Raw genomic sequence first — 21,364 nt, 5'->3', positions numbered from 1 at the left:
AGAGCGGACTCTTGGTGATGTCGGCAGATATTTACTTGGACCAGTGCAAGCAGCTAGCAGACAACAGCTGTCTTAAAAAGACGCGTTTGTCATTATGTTGTGAAAGATGCTGCTTCTGCGTACTTTTCGCATTCCAGACAGCGAATATTGTGCACTGAGCTATCGTGTCTGTTATATCGGTGGTTTGTGTGCCATCATGCGAGCTTTTCTTGACCCGTGTAATTGCTGCAGCTTTAGTCTGTGTTTTTTAAGAAATAAGTGGAGCAATCAGGTGCACAAGTTTGCTTTTATGATGCATTTCACTAAATCTGTCATGCTCATCAGCAAATATGCGTAGTAAGCAGGTGGATATCACTTTTCAGATGATTGAAGCTAGTGTGCGAGTACCTAAGTATATCATATCGTATGTGGCTATATTACATTGATAATTGGAATGGTATACAATCATAACTTACCAAATTATCTCTTCTATTGCCAAGTTCGAGCATTTGCTTTCTGACGTGCAGGACTAGTAAACGGTGTACTCATGTTCAGCCTTAGACACCCGTCGGGTGTTCCGTAGATGGTCTAACGAGCTTTAAGGATATCGGCGGATACCATCAGTGTGCACAGCAACGTGGCACAATTGCGACTTTCCTTACGTTCGTATCGGAATTCCATTTAAATTTTGCAGGCAATAACCCATCCTAATTACAGCGTTTCGGTGGCACAAAGGGTAAGAGTGCAGCGTACTCAGGCTGTGATTTTGCTATGCAAGCTTTACAGTTGCATCAGCGACATGGCCTCCAAGGCTACACCACCTCGGATATCAGGCTAATCCATTTGCTGGGTAGAGGGGTTAGCTACAAGCAGGCTTTGCCAGCCAGCAGAGTAACTTCCGGTCACAGTGGTTTCAAGCAAATCCTCGGACAGTCCCTGACAGCTGGATCACATGACTGTCATATGCGCTTATGTCACATGCGCTTCTGTCGGAAGCAGCAGACAATATGCAGACATTCCGGGGACAAGGTAATCAAAAAGGCTCAGTGGTAGTCTTTGCGGCAGCACCAGTGCTCTTCTCTCACTCACAGTGCTCAGCCACGCTACATGCAATCTCTATTGTTGCTCGTAGCACTCGCACTTCATTTGCTCTTCTCTTCTACGCAACGTTCACTCATGCTGCACATGCTCTCTCTTGTTGCTCGTGGTGCTCACACTGTGTTTGCTGCTCTCTTGTACGGAATACTTGGTCACGCTGTGCATGCTCTTTCTCTCATTGCTCGTGGTACTCGTGCTGCATTTGCTCTTCTCTTGTCCGCAATACTCAGTCACGCTGCACATGCTCTCTCTCATTCCTCGTGGTACTCACGCTTCATTTACTCCTCTCTTGTCCGAAATACGAGAACTAGGAGTCGGATTCCTGATTAATAAGAATATAGCTGGTAACATACAGGAATTCTATAGCATTAACGAGAGGGTGGCAGGTCTTGTTGTGAAACTTAATAAGAGGTACAAAATGAAGGTTGTACAGGTCTACGCCCCTACATCCAGTCATGATGACCAGGAAGTCGAAAGCTTCTATGAAGACGTGGAATCTGCGATGGGTAGAGTGAAAACAAAATACACTATACTAATGGGCCACTTTAATGCCAAGGTAGGCAAGAAGCAGGCTGGAGACAAGGCAGTGGGGGAATATGGCATAGGCTCTACGAATAGCAGGGGAGAGTTATTAGTAGAGTTTGCAGAACAGAATAATATGTGGATAATGAATATCTTTCTCCGCAAGCAGGTTAGCCAAAAGTGGACGTGGAGGAACCCGAATGGTGAGACTAGAAATAAAATCGGCTTCATGCTCTGCGCGAACCCTGGCATCATATAAGATGTAGATGTGCTAGGCAAGGTGCGCTGCAGTGACCACAGGATGGTAAGAACTCGAATTAGCCTAGACCTGAGGAGGGAACGGAAGAAACTGGTACATAAGAAGCCTATCAATGAGTTAGCTTTAAGAGGAAAAATAGAGGAATTCCAGATCAAGCTACAGAACAGGTATTCGGCTTTAACTCAGGAAAAGGACTTTAGCGTTAAAGCAATGAACGACAATCTTGTGGGCATCATTAAGGAGTGTGCAATGGAAGTCGGTGGTAACTCTGTTAGGCAGGATACCAGTAAACTATCGCAGGAGACGAAAGATCTGATCAAGAAACGCCAATGTATGAAAGCCTCTAACCCTACAGCTAGAATAGAACTGGCAGAACTTTCGAAATTAATCAACAAGCGTAAGACAGCCGACATAAGGAAGTATAATATGGATAGAATTGAACATGCTCTCAGGAGCTGAGGAAGCCTAAAAGCAGTGAAGAAGAAACTAGGAATTGGCAAGAATCAGATGTATGCATTAAGAGACAAAGCCGGCAATATCATTACTAATATGGATGAGATAGTTCAAGTGGCTGAGGAGTTCTATAGAGATTTATACAGTACCAGTGGCACCCACGACGATAATGGAAGAGAAAATAGTCTAGAGGAATTCCAAATCCCACAGGTAACGCCGGAAGAAGTAAAGAAAGCCTTGGGAGATATGCAAAGGGGGAAGGCAGCTGGGGAGGATCGGGTAACAGCAGATTTGTTGAAGGATGGTGGACAGATTGTTCTAGAGAAACTGGCCGCCCTGTATACGCAATGCCTCATGACCTCGAGCATACCGTAATCTTGGAAGAACGCTAACATAATCCTAATCCATAAGAAAGGGAACGCCAAAGACTTCAAAAATTATATACCGATCAGCTTACTTGCCTACAAACTATTTACTAAGGTAATCGCAAATAGAATCAGGAACACCTTAGACTTATGTCAAGCAAAGGACCAGGCCGGATTCCGTAAAGGCTACTCAACAATAGACCATATTCACACTATCAATCAGGTGATAGAGAAATTTGCAGAATATAACCAACCCTTATATATAGCCTTCATTGATTACGAGAAAGCGTTTGATTCTGTCGAAACCTCAGCAGTCATCAAGGCACTACGGAATCAGGGTGTAGATGAGCCATATGTAACGATACTGAAAGATATCTATAGCGGCTCCACAGCCACAGTAGTCCTCCATAAAGAAAGCAACAAAATCCCAATAAACAAAGGCGTCAGGCAGGGAGATACAATCTCTCTAATGCTATTCACAGCGTGTTTGCAGGAGGTATTCAGAGACCTGGATTGGGAAGAATTGGGGATAAAAGTTAATGGAGAATGCCTTAGTAACTTGCCATTCGCTGATGATATTGCCTTGCTTAGTAACTCGGGGGACCAATTGCAATGCATGCTCACTGACCTGGAGAGGCAAAGCAGAAGAGTGGGTCTAAAAATTAATCTGCAGAAAAGTAAAGTAATGTTTAAAAGTCTCGGAAGAGAACAGCAATTTACAATAGGTAGCGAGGCACTGGAAGTGGTAAGGGATTACATCTACTTAGGGCAGGTAGTGACAGCAGATCCGAATCATGAGACGGAAATAATCAGAAGAATAAGAATGGGCTGGGGTGCGTTTGGCAGGCATTCTCAGATCATGAACAGCAGGTTGCCGTTATCCCTCAAGAGAAAAGTGTATAATAGCTGTGTCTTACCAGTACTAACCTACGGGGCAGAAACCTGGAGGCTTACGAAAAGGGTTCTACTCAAATGGAGGACGACACAACGAGCTATGGAAAGAAGAATGATGGGTGTAACGCTAAAGGATAAGAACAGAGCAGATTGGGTGAGGGAACAAACGCGAGTTAATGACATCTTAGTTGAAATCAAGAAAAAGAAATGGGCATGGGCAGGACATGTAATGAGGAGGGAAGATAACCGATGGTCATTAAGGGTTACGAACTGGATTCCAAGGGAAGGGAAGCGTAGCAGGGGGCGGCAGAAAGTTAGGTGGGCGGATGAGATTAAGAAGTTTGCAGGGATGACATGGCCATAATTAGTACATGACCGGGGTTGTTGGAGTAGTATTGGAGAGGCCTTTGCCCTGCAGTGGGCGTAACCAGGCTGATGATGATGATGTCCGAAATACTCAGTAATGCTGCGCAAGCAGCATTACTGAGTATTTCGGTTGCATGTGGGGCTCGCACTGTGTTTGCTCCTCTCTTGTACACAATACTCAGTCACACTATGCATACTCTCTCTCATTGCTCGTGGGACTCGCACTGCATTTGCTCCTCTCTTGTCCACAATACTCAGTCACGCTGCACATGCTCTGTCTCTCTCGTAGCTCGTGGTGCTCGCATTGTGTTTTCTCCTCTCTTGTACGCAATACTAAGTCACACTGCACATGCTCTCTCTCTCATTTGCTCCTCTTGTACGCAATGCTCAGTCACGCTGCGCATGCTCTCTCTCGTTGCTTGTGGTGCTCACACTGAATTTGCTCCTCTTGTACGCAATGCTCAGTCACGCTGCGCATGCTCTCTCTTTCGTTGCTCGTGGTACACACACTGCGTTTGCTCCTCTCTTGTACGCAATGCTTAGTCAAGCTGCGCATGCTCTCTCTCTCATTGCTCGTGATACTCACACTGCATTTGCTCCTCTCTTGTACGCAATTCTCAGTCACGCTGCGCATGCTCTCTCTCTCATTGCTCGTGGTACTCGCGCTGCATTTGCTCCTCTTGCATGCAATACTCAGTCCCACTGCGCATGCTCTCTCTTTCGTTGCTCATGGTGCTTACACTGAGCATGCTTTCTCTCTCATTGCTCATTGTACTCGCGCTGCATTTGCTTCTGAAACATTGAGGTTTGAGAGCGGATACCAGCAACTTCGAATTGTGGTTCGGCCTGAAGAAACCACGCCTAGGCACGCTGGTCCCAGTACAGCGGGAGGCGGATAGCGATGACGAAAACGGAGGGCTCACCATGTTCCTCAGAAGAGTTCTGGCCTTGAGCACCTGTAGCATTGGTCTGGTCCCTGGTCATCTCTACCACACAAGCGTATGGCAGTATCACGTCCGGGACACCAAATTGTGGCAACGAGCGACCTCATAGACCGGTAGTCTCGGCTTTACGAGAGAGAGAACAAACCAGCATGACCAATCTCTTAGTGTACAGTCGAACCCGACTATATCGAACCCGTTTACATCGAATTATTCTATATATCGAACAATTTCTGGTCACGGTATAGTTACAATGAGTATATATAGCAAAAATTACGCTTACATCGAACAAATATTGCAGTGACTCCCGATATATCGAACGCCAAGCGGCGGAAAAGTGCCCGCAGAAGTTGGCTTTCCCTCGCGGTAGCGGGGAAACCCGGCGGCGCGGCTCCATCCAACCGCTCTCCCTACCGTGACCGCGCTGCCTCGGGCTGTTCGGGCCAGCCGTCGACACTCCCCGTGTCGCGCATAGTGGGGTCTATTAGGCCACATCCTCCCTCTTTTTCTATCATCTTTCACTTGCCACCCCCTCTCCCCTGACGACGCTTCGCCGTGCTCCCACACGGATTGCAGAATCAAGCGTCCTTCCTTTCTTTAGATCACTATCTAGCAACACTCCCCAGCAAAAGATGACCCTGGCCCGCCTACAGTGCTTGCTCAGACAGCCAATCAGAAGCTCTTGTGCTCTCTTCGTGCAAGATGGCGAAAGTGCGAGTTGTCTGGCTGCTTCTCTGGTTTATCGTGTTTGCGCCTTGTGGGCCTTCTCCCGCAGTGTTGCCGTGATGAAGCGGCAGAATTCGCCTTTCGTCGTGAAGCTCGAAATCATAAATCACATCGAACGCGATGAGAAGTTGGATGTCCCCGCAGCGTGCAAGATTCCGAGGAGCAGTCTCGGCACGATTAGGGCTAAAGTGGCCAGACTCGCAACCCGGTGCCCATGGCGCTCGACGCATACGCACGGCCGTGTACGAGGGGTTCTTCATACGTGCCGGTTTCCGCGTGCTCGGTGAGGACTGTAAATTCTGATGAATGCGACGAAGCCGTTGCCGGTGTTGCCGAAGTTTGGAGCGAGCTGTCAAAATTTCCGGGACATTCGAATCAACGGTGGACGAGTTTGTGAGTGTAGATGATGGTGTCGCGACCACGGTGGAGCCCGGAAACGAAGACTACATCGCCAACATCGTACCGAGCAAAAATGACAGTAGGCACATTGAGGAAAGCAACTACGGTCCTTTGCCCATATCCTCCGAAGTGATTGGTGCACTCGCATTAGTCCGGCGCTTCTGCGCGAATGCGGAAGGTTGCGGCCTCAGCTGCGCCGACTCCTTAGACAACGTGGGGAAGTGCGTGCATCGCAGGCAGCGAAATTGCCCAAGCAGAAGAAAATGCAGGACTAATTTATGCCAAACTAAGCTAGTTGCGTTAATAAAGTGATTTTATAAATGGTATGTGCTTTTATGACATCCAATTATTTAGCAGGCTTATATCGAATTATGCTCTATATCGAACTGATAGGTGTTTTTTTGCGAGTTCGATATAGCCGGGTTTGACTGTAGTATTTTTTTAATATCTCCAAGTGCTAGACCATGACAGTGCATGCCAGTGGCCCCTGCGCTCATGTAAATGCAAGTGTCTACATATCTCTGATGGGACGCTGTTGCGGCTGCTGCTACATGCTAAACAGTGCGCAATTGCTAATCCTGTATACTACTACTACAGTTGTCATTATCTCACATGGCCACCTCAGAGGCTCGCAGACCCCACGAAGAATTTCTGGGATATAGCCATGGTATTTGCCCTTGAAATTGCTGCCAGGACCATGGAGGTAGCATGGGCCCAGCGGTATCGAGATTGACCAGCAAAGAGGGCCAGGCGAGACGATCGACGTAACTAGTAACAATAACTTTCATCACATCGCTATAGAGCGGTCAGTTTTACAAGCCTTGTGACGGGGGAGTGACACGAATGCTCTTCTAGCTTGTGCTTAAGGCTGAAGTTCTTTGGTGGAGGCATTTTTATAGTGTCTTTGAAATGCCCTCGCTCAAAAGAAGGAGAGGGCAAACACTCTCCATGCTTGCGGCTGCTGCTCAGAACGTACAGTCAGCTCAGCAGATTTTCCAGCCGCCAATGCCGTAGCAGAGGGAAAGGTAATGATGCGCGCGCATGCACACACCGACATTGCCAGTGTCTTCAGAGCCAAGGAGAAGGAGGAGCTAATGTGCCACACGAAGCTTAACTGTCTCGCTTGCAGAAAGGAGACTGCACTGGCACGCTACGCAGACATCAGAGTGCCACCCGCATTGAGGGGAAGGAGGCAAGAATGAATGCTTCCTCTAAGGCTGATGGCCTTAAGCTGTTGCTGCCTCCTAGATGTTTTTGTATAATAGCTGGCGGTTCAGCGCATTTGAAAAGTCCAGGTTTTTGGCGTGGCATTGGCGAAGTGACAAACCGTTCCATCACAGAAGCCAGTCATAACACCACTTGACCACGATAATGTTTCTCACCAGCTAGTCCTGCTGGTGAGCACTGAGTGAACGAATTCGTATATAAGAAGCTTACTAAACTTTATTGCTGTGTACAGAAGGGCCATTACATTCATCACAAGACATCCATCAAAAGAAGGCATGCAAGCTGAAAAATTAGCAATTTGACTGTGTACAGCATGGCACTCGGCTCATCTGCAAATTTCTCTGAAATAAGCAGTTTCACGGACTGGTTATAGTGTTTCATCTTTTTGAGGCTATTGTGACAATGAGTGACACAAAAATAGTGTGTACCAAGCTTATGGGATGACGAGGCTACACTTGTCCCAAGCGTAAACGCAAGCAACGGTAGCACACACTTCGACACATATGGGCATGTGGTTGGTCCGACAGGAAAGGAGGCGACAAGCGACGTTGGAATCCATCCACTAGAGGAGCGATCAGTGCTGGTGTTGCGGGCAGAAACCTGTGGTTGTCTCGTCTATGCAGGATGGCCATTCGAGTATTTTTATTTCAGGCTTAAAGACGCCTAGCTAGTAAAATGGCCAAGCTACAAATCTGCTGTGTTATGAGCAAGCAGAGATAAATGTGACACAGGAAAGCGGCTCATAACATGCAGAGGGCAAGTTTCAGCTTCTATATGCACCATGACACATCCACCACGCTGCATCCACCACCATGCACGTCGTCAGTTGAGGAACACTTCTCCCACTAAGACCACACCACTTGTATGAAGTGTGAATGGCAGGCACTACACTAGGCACAACAGAACTTCAGTTTAAACTATGCACGACTCGTGAATATGGTGCATGGAGTTTCCAAATGACTGAATGCAAGCAAGCATGCATGAGCGCATACTGGATTGGATTGCGACTAAGTGACAACCCTTTAACTCATATTACATAATCATTGGCAGGAGATATGCAAAGGCATATTTCGCATAAAGTAGTGGCAATCGCCGCCACAACTCTTGTATGCCTTACCTCTGAGGATGCGTGGCATAACTAATCCTGAAACAGCTTTGCAGTAGTTTCTCTCATTTGCAGCATGGATATAGCAGCTTCAACAAAATGCAGCAGATCGGGGAAATTGTACCACCATTCCCACTACTGCATTTAAAAGCACAAAGTGGTCACTGGTCCATCAACTCAATCCAAGTATAACATTTTTCATTCATTTCTTTGCATTGTTCTCACAATGCCATTATCTCCACATTATACAAGTCCTCTAAAGTTAATGTATAAGTAAGTTGCCTGCATAGGTGGTTTATCTGCTTTCACAGACACCGTGCTTGCGAACAAGTAGAGCCAGAATGTGACAATTTTAATTTATTATTTGGCAAATCATGGTATATATGTTTATATTAAGAACTTGAATGGTCGATTCGAAGGCAATTTCATTTTGTTTGATTCTTCAAGAATTCTTCCATTTCAGTATCATCATCATCAGCCTAGTTACGCCCACTGCAGGGCCAAGGCCTCTCCCATACTTCTCCAACTACCCCGGTCATGTACTAATTATGGCCATGTCATCCCTGCAAACTTCTTAATCTCATCCGCCCACCTAACTTTCTGCCGCCCCCTGCTACGCTTCCCTTCCCTTGGAATCCAGTTCGTAACCCTTAATGACCATCGGTTATCTTCCCTCCTCATTACATGTCCTGCCCATGCCCATTTCTTTTTCTTGATTTCAAATAAGATGTCATTAACTCGCGTTTGTTCCTTCACCCAATCTGCTCTGTTCTTATCCCTTAGCGTTACACCCATCATTCTTCTTTCCATAGCTCGTTGTGTCGTCCTCCATTTGAGTAGAACCCTTTTCGTAAGCCTCCAGGTTTCTGCCCCGTAGGTTAGTACTGGTAAGACACAGCTATTATACACTTTTCTCTTGAGGGATAATGGCAACCTGCTGTTCATGATCTGAGAATGCCTGCCAAACGCACCCCAGCCCATTCTTATTCTTCTGATTATTTCCGTCTCATGATCCGGATCTGCTGTCACTACCTGCCCTAAGTAGATGTAATCCCTTACCACTTCCAGTGCCTCGCTACCTATTGTAAATTGCTGTTCTCTTCCGAGACTTTTAAACATTACTTTACTTTTCTGCAGATTAATTTTTAGACCCACTCTTCTGCTTTGCCTCTCCAGGTCAGTGAGCATGCATTGCAATTGGTCCCCCGAGTTACTAAGCAAGGCAATATCATCCGCGAATCGCAAGTTGCTAAGGTATTCTCCATCAACTTTTATCCCCAATTCTTCCCACTCCAGGTCTCTGAATACCTCCTGTAAACACGCTGTGAATAGCATTGGAGATATCGTATCTCCCTGTCTGACGCCTTTCGTTATTGGGATTTTGTTGCTTTCTTTGTGGAGGATTACGGTGGCTGTGGAACTGCTATAGATAGCTTCCAGTATCTTTACATATGGCTCATCTACACCCTGATTCCGTAGTGCCTCCATGACTGCTGAGGTTTCGACTGAATCAAATGCTTTTTCGTAATCAATGAAGGCTATATATAAGGGTTGGTTATATTCCGCACATTTCTCTATCACCTGATTGATAGTGTGAATATGGTCTATTGTTGAGTAGCCTTTACGGAATCCTGCCTAGTCCTTTGGTTGACAGAAGTCTAAGGTATTCCTGATTCTATTTGCGATTACCTTAGTAAATACTTTGTAGGCAACGGACAGTAAGCTGATCGCTCTATAATTTTTCAAGTCTTTGGCGTCCCCTTTCTTATGGATTAGGATTATGTTAGCGTTCTTCCAAGATTCCGGTACGTTCGAGGTCATGAGGCATTGTGTATATAGGGCGGCCAATCTTTCTAGGACAGTGTTCCCACCATCCTTCAACAAATCTGCTGTTACCTGATCCTCCCCAGCTGCCTTCCCCCTTTGCATAGCTCCCAAGGCGTTCTTTACCTCTTCCGGCGTTACTTGTGGTATTTCAAGTTCCTCTAGCCTATTCTCTCTCACCTTATCGTCGTGGGTGTTACTGGTACTGTATAAATCTCTATAAAACTCTTCAGCCACTTGAACTATCTCATCCATATTAGTAACGATATTGCCGGCTTTGTCTCTTAACGCACACATCTGATTCTTCCCTATTCCTAGTTTCTTCTTCACTGCTTTTAGGCTTCCTCCGTTCCTGAGAGCCTGTTCAATTCTATCCATATTATAGTTCCTTATGTCCACTGTCTTACGCTTGTTGATAAACTTCGAAAGTTCTGCCAGTTCTATTCTAGCTGTAGGGTTAGAGGCTTTCATACATTGGCGTTTCTTGATCAGATCTTTCGTCTCCTGCGATAGCTTACTGTTTTCCTGTTTAACGGCGTTACCACCGACTTCTATTGCGCACTCCTTAATGATGCCCATAAGATTGTCGTTCATTGCTTCTACACTATGGTCCTCTTCCTGGGTTAAAGCCGAATACCTGTTCTGTAGCTTGATCCGGAATTCCTCTATTTTCCCTCCTCAAGCCAAGGCTAATTCGAGTTCTTACCATCCAATGGTCACTGCAGCGCACCTTGCCGAGCACGTCTACATCTTGTACGATGCCAGGGTTAGCGCAGAGTATGAAGTCGATTTCATTTCTAGTCTCACCATTCGGGCTCCTCCACGTCCACTTTCGTCTAACCCGCTTGCGGAAAAAGGTACTCATTATCCGCATATTATTCTGTTCTGCAAACTCTACTAATAAGTCTCCTCTGCTATCCCTAGAGCCTATGGCATATTCCCCCACTGACTTGTCTCTGGCCTGCTTCTTGCCTACCCTGGCATTGAAATCGCCCATCAGTATACTGTATTTTGTTTTGACTTTACCCATCGCCGATTCCACGTCTTCATAGAAGCTTTCGACTTCCTGGTCATCATGACTAGATGTAGGGGTGTAGACCTGTACAACCTTCATTTTGTACCTCTTATTAAGTTTCACAACAAGACATGCCACCCTCTCGTTAATGCTATGGAATTCCTGTATGTTACCAGCTATGTTCTTATTAATCAGGAATCCGACTCCTAGTTCTCGTCTCTCTGCTAAGCCCCGGTAGCACAGGATGTGCCCGCTTTTTAGCACTGTATATGCTTCTTCTGGCCTCCTAACTTCACTGAGCCCTATTATATCCCATTTACTGCCCTCTAATTCCTCCAATAGTACTGCTAGACTCGCCTCACTAGATAACATTCCAGCGTTAAACGTTGCCAGGTTCATATTCCAATGGCGGCCTGTCCGGAGCCAGGGATTCTTAGCACCCTCTGCAGCGTCGCAAGTCTGACCGCCACCGTGGTCAGTTGCTTCGCAGCTGCTGGGGACTGAGGGCAGGGGTTTGATTGTTGTGTTCATATAGGAGGTTGTGGCCAAGTACTGCACCAGGGTGGCCAATCCTACTCTGGTGGGAGAGTGCGTTACCGGTTCTGGTCACCGGGATCAGGCCGCACTCCAGGCCTGTTTGTGCAATTTTCTCAACACACGGTTTTTTTTTGTATTTTCCGGTGGAGAATTGTGCGGCACCGGGATTTGAATCACAGTCCTCTTGCACGGGAGTCGGATACTCTACCGTCCCCGCAGGAGCTAAATTAAAAATTTAATTATGGGGTTTTACATGACAAAACCACTTTCTGATTATGAGGCACGCCGTAGTGGAGGACTCCGGAAATTTCGACCACCTGGGGTTCTTTAACGTGCACCTAAATCTAAGTACACGGGTGTTTTCGCATTTCGCCCCCATAGAAATGCGGCCGCCGTGGCCGGGATCCGATCCCGCGACCTCGTGCTCAGCAGTCTAACACCATGACCACTGAGTAACCACGGCGGGTCCCGAAGGAGTTGTACGCCTCATTTAACCTACTGTGGTGCCCTATTTGATCAGTCAAGGTGGGCCAATCTGAGCTCGGTTATACCGCACGGATGGTACTGGGCTAGAGAACCTGGTATTTATGACCTGCGCATTTGTGGCCATACATAACTGAAGATATATATCTTTCTTTTTTTTTATTTTAGGCGGGTTCCCGTACAGTGATAAAATAAAGGAAAAGACATTAAAAAGAAAGAAAATGGGGGAAAAAAAAAAGGAACATAACAGGTGATTTGAACTCGTGACCCTTCGATGTTGCCCGGAAAGATAGCTCAGTCGGTTGGTTCGTCAGGCCCCAGGCTACTTTCAAGCGCCACAGCTCCTGCTCCGAGCCTCACACTTACGTGGAAAGAGACTCATGTTGTCCGCGATAGTCGGATGGTTGGAAGGCATACTTTCTTGGAAAAATGGCCGCCCGAGGAGAAGAGCGAATTCAAGCGGCTTTAGAGACTAGGAAAACTGCCTTCAAATATTCAGACTTGAGGGAAAGCTTCGTTAACGAACTGTAACACGGCAATCAGCACTCGAATACGAGAGAAATTATTGAGACGTGGAAAATTCCCTTGAAATAAATATGGTTTGTGAGACAAATGCTTGTAAGTATTGAACCTCTTAAAAGATGAGGGGGGAATATGCGCTCACCGAGAGGGCATCGTCCGCACGAGACCACCACCAGGCACCTTACTGAGACGTGGAGGGCTCTGCGGCCGGAACAAAGCCTCCGTTCTCCGCCGGCCAAGAGGGGAAAACGCGCTTTCCGATCGCTCAAGGTTGCGCGGACATAGTATAACTCTAGCATCTAGGAACAGCTTAACCAGGTGCGAGGGCGGCACGCATAGCGTGGGAAGCTAGCCGCCAGAATAACTATCTCAAGGACTGGTGCTGATGAGGGCGAAATACCTTCGTGTAATTATAATAACCCTAATAGGACTACTTTCTAAAGAAAAAAAAAGGAAACGGCCCAGAGGGCTATACTACGAGAGCTATGACTGATAATTTTCTATATATATATATATATATATATATATATATATATATATATATATATATATATATATATTCACTCGGAAAAACACTTTTATCTAGCACGTACTGAACAACAGAAAGCTGTATCGGGAGTTTTTCATGTTGCTCTACAATTTTCTCATTGACACTTTTCATCTAATTGAAATATTTGAGAAATTAATTCATTAAGACTAATGACCTAACTAGGCTGAATGAAAAAATAATTTTAGTATCTCCAAGCAACGGCAAACAAAAAACATGTCCTGCATGTATCGGAAGTTTCTCAAAGTGTTACCTCAGTTCTGTCCAGCTACGTGGCATTCACATATTTTAACACTGTGGCTACAGTTAGCTGGAACACCGTGTACATACACACTCTCGGCACTTAATTTCGGGAAGAAAAAAAAATGAAGCTAGCACCATTTCTTTCATCAGGGCACCACATTCACTAAAACCTATGTGAGCAGACTTCTACATTCAAGGCAGGTTCTCGCTGCAGGAACGGAGCATAAATATGCATTCGTATCACCAAAGAAAATTGGATGATATGGGCCATAAACTCATCAAAATGCACACAGCATTGAAAATGCACAAGAGTGCCGCAAAGAGCACCGAGATTGCAGCAAAACATGCAAGTATACACACCGCAGTGCTTTGCTGCCTTGTCTGCACCGTGCTGACCGAGCAAAGTGCGGCAGCAGCACCCCAGGACGCGAGGATCGGTGGTGGGTGCATGCAGTCACAGGAGCTTGAAAATTGAGCCTAGTCTAGTAACGTTCGCCTAACTAACAGCGCTTTATCGGTGTCCAGCGGCGAAGGCTGCTGCTTGGTGCAGAGTCAGCCAAAATCTTTGTAGCAGCCTCACGCCATTCTTAGAGCCATAAAATTCAACCGAATCAACTGAACAAGATTATGAAGAAATACGTATAGTACCCCCTACCACGGATAGATGAGGCAATGGATCGGCTCTGCAACGCTAAATGCTTCTCGTCGATGGATGTCAAGACTGGCTACTGGCAAGTAGAAGTCGACGAGCGGGATCACGAAAAGACTGCCTTCATCATGCCAGACGGCCTCTACGAGTTCAAAATCATGCCATTCGGACTGTGCTCGGCGCCTGCAACATTCCAGCATGTAATGGACATGGTGTTAGCAGGGTTGAAGTGTAAGACCTGCCTCGTCTACTTGCATGACATCGTCATTTTTTCTGCAAGTTTCGAGGAGCACTTGAGACGCCTTGAAACAGTACTACAGACAATCAAGTTTTCCGTACTCACGTTGAAACCAGAAAAGTGTCACTTTGCTTCCCTGTTGTTGTGTTACTTTTGCTAGGAAGTGTCCTTATTGTTTTTCATTCTCCTGCTATGTTTGTAGCATCGGGACGGTGCTTTTTGAGAGGGGGGCATTGACACATGCACTTTTTAATTTTTTTCAGGTCACCGTTTTTCACTGCCAAACTAATGTCATCCCACAGTGCAGGACGTGCCTGCATGTATCGGAAGTTTCTCTAAAATTAGGTATCGATGGTTCTATCCACTGTCTGTTGTCCCCGAACCTTGTGTAATCTCGTTTCGGGTATGCGCGATGCGAAGGGTCTAGAACTTTCTGGAAGACACGCAGGCACCAGCGATTACTCTGGAACCTTTGATGACTGATGTTTATATATAAAAGCCAACACGCTTGACCGGCAGATCAGAGTTTTGACAATCGCCAACTGTGTTGGTCGCTACCATTCTTTGAGCATAACTTGCTTTTGAGAGCACAGGTTCGCCCAATAAAATGCTAGTTTGATCATTCATAGTTTTGATGCCTTCTTCACCATCACTACCACGTGACAATATTAATCTTCAACCCCACTTTTACACTCGCTCTGTTAAGGTCCTCAATTATTCAGCTCCTCAATCAGCTGAACAGGACAATGTCACCTGTAAACCGAAGGTTGTTGAGATATTCGCCATTGATCGTTACTCCTAAGCTGTCCACTTTAATAGCTTGAATACTTCTTCCAAGCATGCAGTGCATAGCATTGAAGAGATTGTCGCCTTGTCTGACCCCTTTCTTTACAGGCATCTTCCTACTTTAAATAAACAATTTTGTGTCCTCCGCCACCTCATTTCAGTTGAACGTTGCTACCACTTTTGTTCACAGCGCACATTTGCAGTCTGAATTAGCCGATGTGTGGCCAAATACTTCCGAATTAGGAGAGTTTGATAGCATTAAATAATGCATACGCCTTCCTGGACCAGAGGACGAGTCCGAAATATCACGTTTTCCAATTTAATGAGGACCAAATTTACGAGGCTTTACTGTATTCCTTATTCAATTAGAAAAATTATTTGAACACCAACAATATCATGTCCTATGTTAGAAACTGGTTTGAAAGTCAACTTGGATTACCATATTCATTAACTGGTTATTTAACTAAATTTCATTCGTTTACAACCTCTGTAACTTGCAGAAAATTAGTGATGTACGGATACTACCAAATGAAGGTCAAAATAATTTCTACATTTCTTTTTTCTGTTTCCAGTACACAGTACAAGAAAAAGGTGTTCTTTATCTCTCTGCCATTCTGGATGTGTGATGTGGATGTGTGCCGTTCTGGATGTGTGTTTAAAGTGTGACTACCCTCTCATATTTATGTGCCTTGCTTTACCATACAAGAAAATTGTTGATTCTAAGATGGTATAATGCAGGTGTTACATTTGATTGTAGTTGAGCCCAACGAGGATCAAAAGTGCCCCTGTGACACCAGTATAACACTGGTCAAATGTAAATGAACCCAACAACAACTTGGAGCAATAGCTGTTGAAACTGCTGTCATGGCAATTAAAGAACCCAAATCGATAAGGTGTGCGAGGCTGAGTGCCACAATCACAGCATGTTACACTGATGCATGTTGGCTCAGACAAGTGTGAAGGACTGACCGATGAGCCGCAGGGACAGGATGCAGTGGGGCATGGTCCATGTGATGTCGTAGTCCTTGGTGGCTGTGTGGTAGTATCCAAGCACCAGGTAGCCCTGCACAACGTATGAGTCCTCATTCTATACTGGCCAGCACAACTCACTAGGTATGTTGCATTTACAATATTCCTTTACATTTCCACTTGCACAGTACGTACCTTAAAAGCATGGATCTTTTTGACTTGTTATTTATATTTTTTATGTTACGTGAGAGTGTGAACCCTTAAAAGCTTAGAAAAATATTGGCAAATGTGCCCCAAATAGGCGTAAGCTAGTTACACTGGTTTGCGCTCCACAGTGATAACTGCAGCTGCGACACGTATGCACAGCGAGAGGTCCTACATTTTACGACGTGTTCCCAGCTCCGCAACCTGTTCAGCCACACGAAGCTAGCAACAGCATGGCCTTCAAGACTTGTTGTCCAGAGAGCCACTGCTTGCATCTTGTAGACACACACAGCAGTCACATTTATCATTATTTACAAGCAACACCATCATACCTAGCTGCACTACTACACAATATTAAATTTTGCTCTGTGCCATGGCAACAAGCATTTCAAGATGACTTTTGTATTAGATTATAGTATGTTTCCCAACTAAATGTGATCCTTTTAGATCAAAGAAGTATGTGGTATCGTGGAAAATATATGTCAGTACTCCTTCAATATCAAGATTCAGTTGTACACATGGTCACACACTTTTCAAAGATGACTAAACTGCCATTCAAGACTATTGTCCTACTCAGATAGCGTCTATGTGCCACTTAAATCTGTACAAGAAAACTGGTTGCTTTTTAAGAACAGAATCCATGAACTAATACTGCGAAATTCCGAGCAAGCACGCCCTCTCAGAAAGTCTAAATTACTGAAAAAGTGGGGTGGAGGGGGGGGGCTATCTCAGAAGCATTCTTACAATTCCTAGTAAGTACAGCGGGGCGGGGAACTTTCGGAAGCGCCCGACGTTTCTGTGCAGGCGAGAGTAAGAGCGGGTGCAAGAGAGAAAATCTGGGGGCTTCTGCTCCTTGAATATCTGACTTTGCCTAGGCACTACGGAGAAGTTTCTTTGCTAGTGTTGTATGCGTTTGTCTCCTAGGTGTACTGGCATTGCGGAGTGGGATTGAGTTTTTTTACATTCCGACACTGGCTGCCTGCACGACGGGGCAGTCGGAACGGCCGCCCCATTTGGTGATCGCTGTGTCTGCAGGTACATTGGTGAGACTTTCTCGTGCCTGCAGTGCTGGTGCCGAGCCAGTCATGCCGTTTTAAGCCTTTCTTGCCCCTTACGACGCTCTACCTTCAAAAAACATCACTGATTTTTCTGGAGAAGCAGAAGGGGCTGCAGTAGAGGCTGGGCCTGCTGTCCTGCTGTAGTATCTTTGCTCTTAGCAGGCTTTTCGTATGTTGCTGTCCGCAACTTTTCAGGAGCATTTTGGAGTGGTCCCCTTTGAGTGAAATAAACACACAGCGCCTTAGCAACCGCGGTTGAACGCGACTGCCTAAGGTCACGGCGTGAGGATTAGTGGCTTTGTGTCTTACCCACGTTAGGTTAGGTTAGCTTAGGTTTAGGTTACCTTAGCTTAGGTTAGGTTAACGTAAAAGGTAACAGGGTGGCGCAGCGTATTCTCACTGCGGTTACGCCGTGACAATTATTGTCTTTGTGTCTCAGCCACGTCTGCTTAGGTTAACGTTAGGTTAGGCTAGCGTTAGGTTCGGTTCGCTTAGAATAAGAGGTGTTTGGGTAGTGCGACGTATTCTCATAGCGGCTGCATGGGCGTCCAGCATCACCAGCAACCTTTCAGCCACTAGTGTTCAACTGTGGTTGCTAATAAGTTGCTCTGCCTTCTAGATTTGCAATATATGCGAATCGGACTCTACTACAGTCCCTACTGCTCCCATGGAAACATCTGTGATGCTATTTTCAAGGTACATCACCCTAAGGCATGGGAAAGCTATGATCCGGCATGACTGACTTATTAGCACGAGTGCTGCAGGACTGTCTGGCACAGCAGTCGCCAAATGGGGCGTCAGTGCCCACTGCTTCAACTATTTCTCTGCTCCAGCAGTCAGCGTCCGACAACAAAGCCTTCAAAATGATCTTAACCCTATTCAAGAATGGTGTGACCATTGACTTCCGACACTTAACCCTAAGGTCATTTCGTATAGCAAATCAGCCAGCATTTATTCTAAACATCACAGATATACCTGAAAAAATCTTCAAATGTTTGTAAGCGTTCAAAACTCATCCACATTTACTTTTTCTGCCAAAAAATTTTGTCAAATTTTGGCGACAATTTATTGATTTCTGGGATTTTATGTGAAACAACCATGATTTGATTATGAGGCACGCCGTAGTGCGGGACTACGGATTAATTTTGACCACCAGGGGACCGTTAACGTGCCCCCAATGCATGGGGCACAGGCATTCTTGCATTTCCCCCATCGAAATGCAGCCGAGATTTGATCCCGCGACCTAGTGCTTTAGAAGTGCAACACCATAGCCGCTCAGCCACCGCAGCGTCGGTCTAGCCGAGCTAAAAGACACCAATCAACATTTTTTTTTTTTTTTTCAGAAGCACACCGTAAGATCTAATCGTTCAAATTGCGTTTATGGCAACACAGAGAAGTGGTGCGACTGCCAAAAGAGTCAATTTTTCAGACATTTGAATAATTCAAGTGCTTTTGGCACGGACAAAAGCGAGTAAACCTGCAATGTCTGAACTTTTTCCCAAAATGCAAAAAAAATCTAGGAGCTACAAATTAAATACAGAAGGGTAGCCCAGTTGACCTAGTATAGCCGAAAAATACGTAAGCATTCGAAGGTTCCGACGATCGCCTGAAAAATACTGTAATGTTCAGATCTCTTTGCAAAAAGCTTTGTGTTCAAGGTAAAAAAATAGCTTTTGTAGTTCGCCTAAAAATATACTTGATACATCACTACACAGCTCTACGTGTCTGCTAGGCATGTGAGAAGTTAGCCAAAATAACTTTCAAATGAAACAAAAAATTTTTTTTTAATTTTTGTGTCAGCACCAGATTTTCTTCGATGTGCCGGCCTGGGATGCAGATGACAAAGCTGGCTTCATGTGCAACACAGATGACAGAGCAACGGTGTCATAGTCTGCATTTTATTGCCAAGAGACGCGAGCTCTCAAGCAATGCGGCTTGTGCTTGGTGTGTGCCAGGTGTACCAGACAGGCATTCCACATGGCATATCACGATGTGTTAATTTAGTTAGGGAGTCCTGCAGAGCTGAAAGGTACATTACATGCAGTTTATAAATAGAAATATTTGTACCCCAGTAGGAAATATATTCAGAAAGAGCCCCGATATCATTTAAGCAAAGCATTTTAAAAGACATGCAACACAGTAATCGGTAAATTTCTTGTCTACGTTACGAGGAACACCTTGTGCCCTGCGCCTCAAAACCTAAAGATTGTCACAAGATGATGCAAGTAGAAAACACCTTCGTAATTGCAACAGGCCACACAAGCGCGGACAAAGTTACCACTGCTGAATATGCTTGGCTATGAAAGGATTCATATTATTACTATATCATCGAGCGATGCTCAAGGGACGAGCCACCGTGAGAACGACGAAGTGGGTCTGTGCCCTTGGCGCGAGTGAATGTCGGCCTGGTGCTCTTGCTCCACTCCAGTGTAAATAGCCTGTAAATAGCCTCTTTCATCTGTGTTTTTCTACACGTAACATTCTGGTGGAGGTCAGCGATCCCCGTCTTCGCCACGGAACTCCGGAGTGGTCGGTACATCGAGCTTGTCACCATGCCTCCCGGTGACGAGCCCGCCTCTGCAACACTTCTGCTGGTCCGACTGCTCCAATCGTCACGGTTGCCCAACATCGCGACCCTGGTGTGTTCTCTGGCCTGGAGGGACAGCACGTTGACGAATGGATCAAGCTATATGAACATGCCAGCGCTAATAACATGTGGGACCCAACCATTATGCTTGCCAATGTCATCTTTTATCTTGGTGGCACCCCACGCGTGTGGTACCAGACGCATGACGACGAGATAAGCAGTTGGGACACTTTCAAAGAAAAGCTACGGGAACTGTTCGGCGACCCCATTGGCCACAAGGTTGCCGCGAGAAAGGCTCTTGCGTCTCGTGTTCGGACATCTACAGAGCCGTATGTTTTATACATCTTAGACGTCTTGGCTCTATGCCGCAAAGCTGACGATGCTATGTCTGAATCAGATAAAGTGTCACATGTTCTAAAAGGCATCGCCGACGACGCTTTCCATTTGCTTGTTTTTGGCAATGTCTCGACAATAGACCCCATTATTAAAGAATGCCGTCACCTTGAACAAGCCAAGAGCCGCCGTATCACACACCACATCACGCAGCTACCCAACGCCGCTGCTACATCGACATGTGAGGGTCGACCGCGTCAGGCCACCACCTGTGACGACGTCACCCGTATTGTTCGCCGCGAGCTCGAGGCCGCCTGTTCGCCAGCTTTCTCCGCGACGCCTCCCGATCCGCCAGCAACCACGATTGCCATGATTCAGGCCATAGTCAGACAGGAATTTGAGAACATGGGTCTGAACTCCGTGTGTTCAACATCTCAACCCAGCGTTCCCCAGTTCTCTACCGGCCCTCCTCGTCCCCGACAGTACTTTTCTACCACATCTCGCTGCAACCCGTCCAAATGGCGTACCCCTGATGACAGTCCAATCTGCTTCCACTGCTGTCGCATCAGCCACGTCGCTCATCACTGCCGCAACCGATGGCCACTGCCTCCTCGGACATACACCACCACTTATTCCCGCACCTTTGGACCTTCTGTTCCCTATGCCACTCGCCATGAACCCACTGCCGCTGATGCCCCTGCTCCGAACCTTCGCTACAGCCGCTCGCCGTCACCTCGACGCCATCAGCCTCGTTCGCCCCAACCCCGCCGCTTCTCTTCACCGCCTATCGCCTCCCGGGCCCAGCCGGAAAACTAGGCACTGCAGCTTCTGGAGGTGAAGCTGCGTTGCCGACACTGCCCTCAAATCCTCTGCTCACATTAAACACGAACCAAAACCTTCTTGACGTTGACGTTGATGGCTATCCTGTCACGACACTCATCGATACAGGGGCACATCTTTCTATTATGAGTGCTGCCTTCCGACGACGACTGAACAAGCTCCTCACCCCAGCGTCAGCACGCGTCGTCCACGTTG

General features: G+C 46.2%; 1 protein-coding gene across 1 annotated transcript in view; it reads right to left on the bottom strand.

Moving 5' to 3' along the window:
• Nucleotides 1-21,364, bottom strand: part of nes (lysophosphatidylcholine acyltransferase 3 protein nessy) — a 230,219-nt gene that overhangs the window by 137,438 nt on the left and 71,417 nt on the right. Inside the window, exon 4 of the mRNA XM_050183807.3 lies at nt 16,148-16,241. Within this exon, the coding sequence (XP_050039764.2) occupies nt 16,148-16,241 (94 nt within the window). The remainder of the gene's footprint in view (nt 1-16,147; nt 16,242-21,364) is intronic.

The sequence above is a fragment of the Dermacentor andersoni genome, chromosome 3 (genome assembly GCF_023375885.2).
Source record: "Dermacentor andersoni chromosome 3, qqDerAnde1_hic_scaffold, whole genome shotgun sequence".
Taxonomy (NCBI): Eukaryota; Metazoa; Arthropoda; class Arachnida; order Ixodida; family Ixodidae; genus Dermacentor; species Dermacentor andersoni.
The sequence above is the reverse complement of the archived record's forward strand: the minus strand, read 5'-3'. Positions and strand labels throughout refer to the sequence as shown.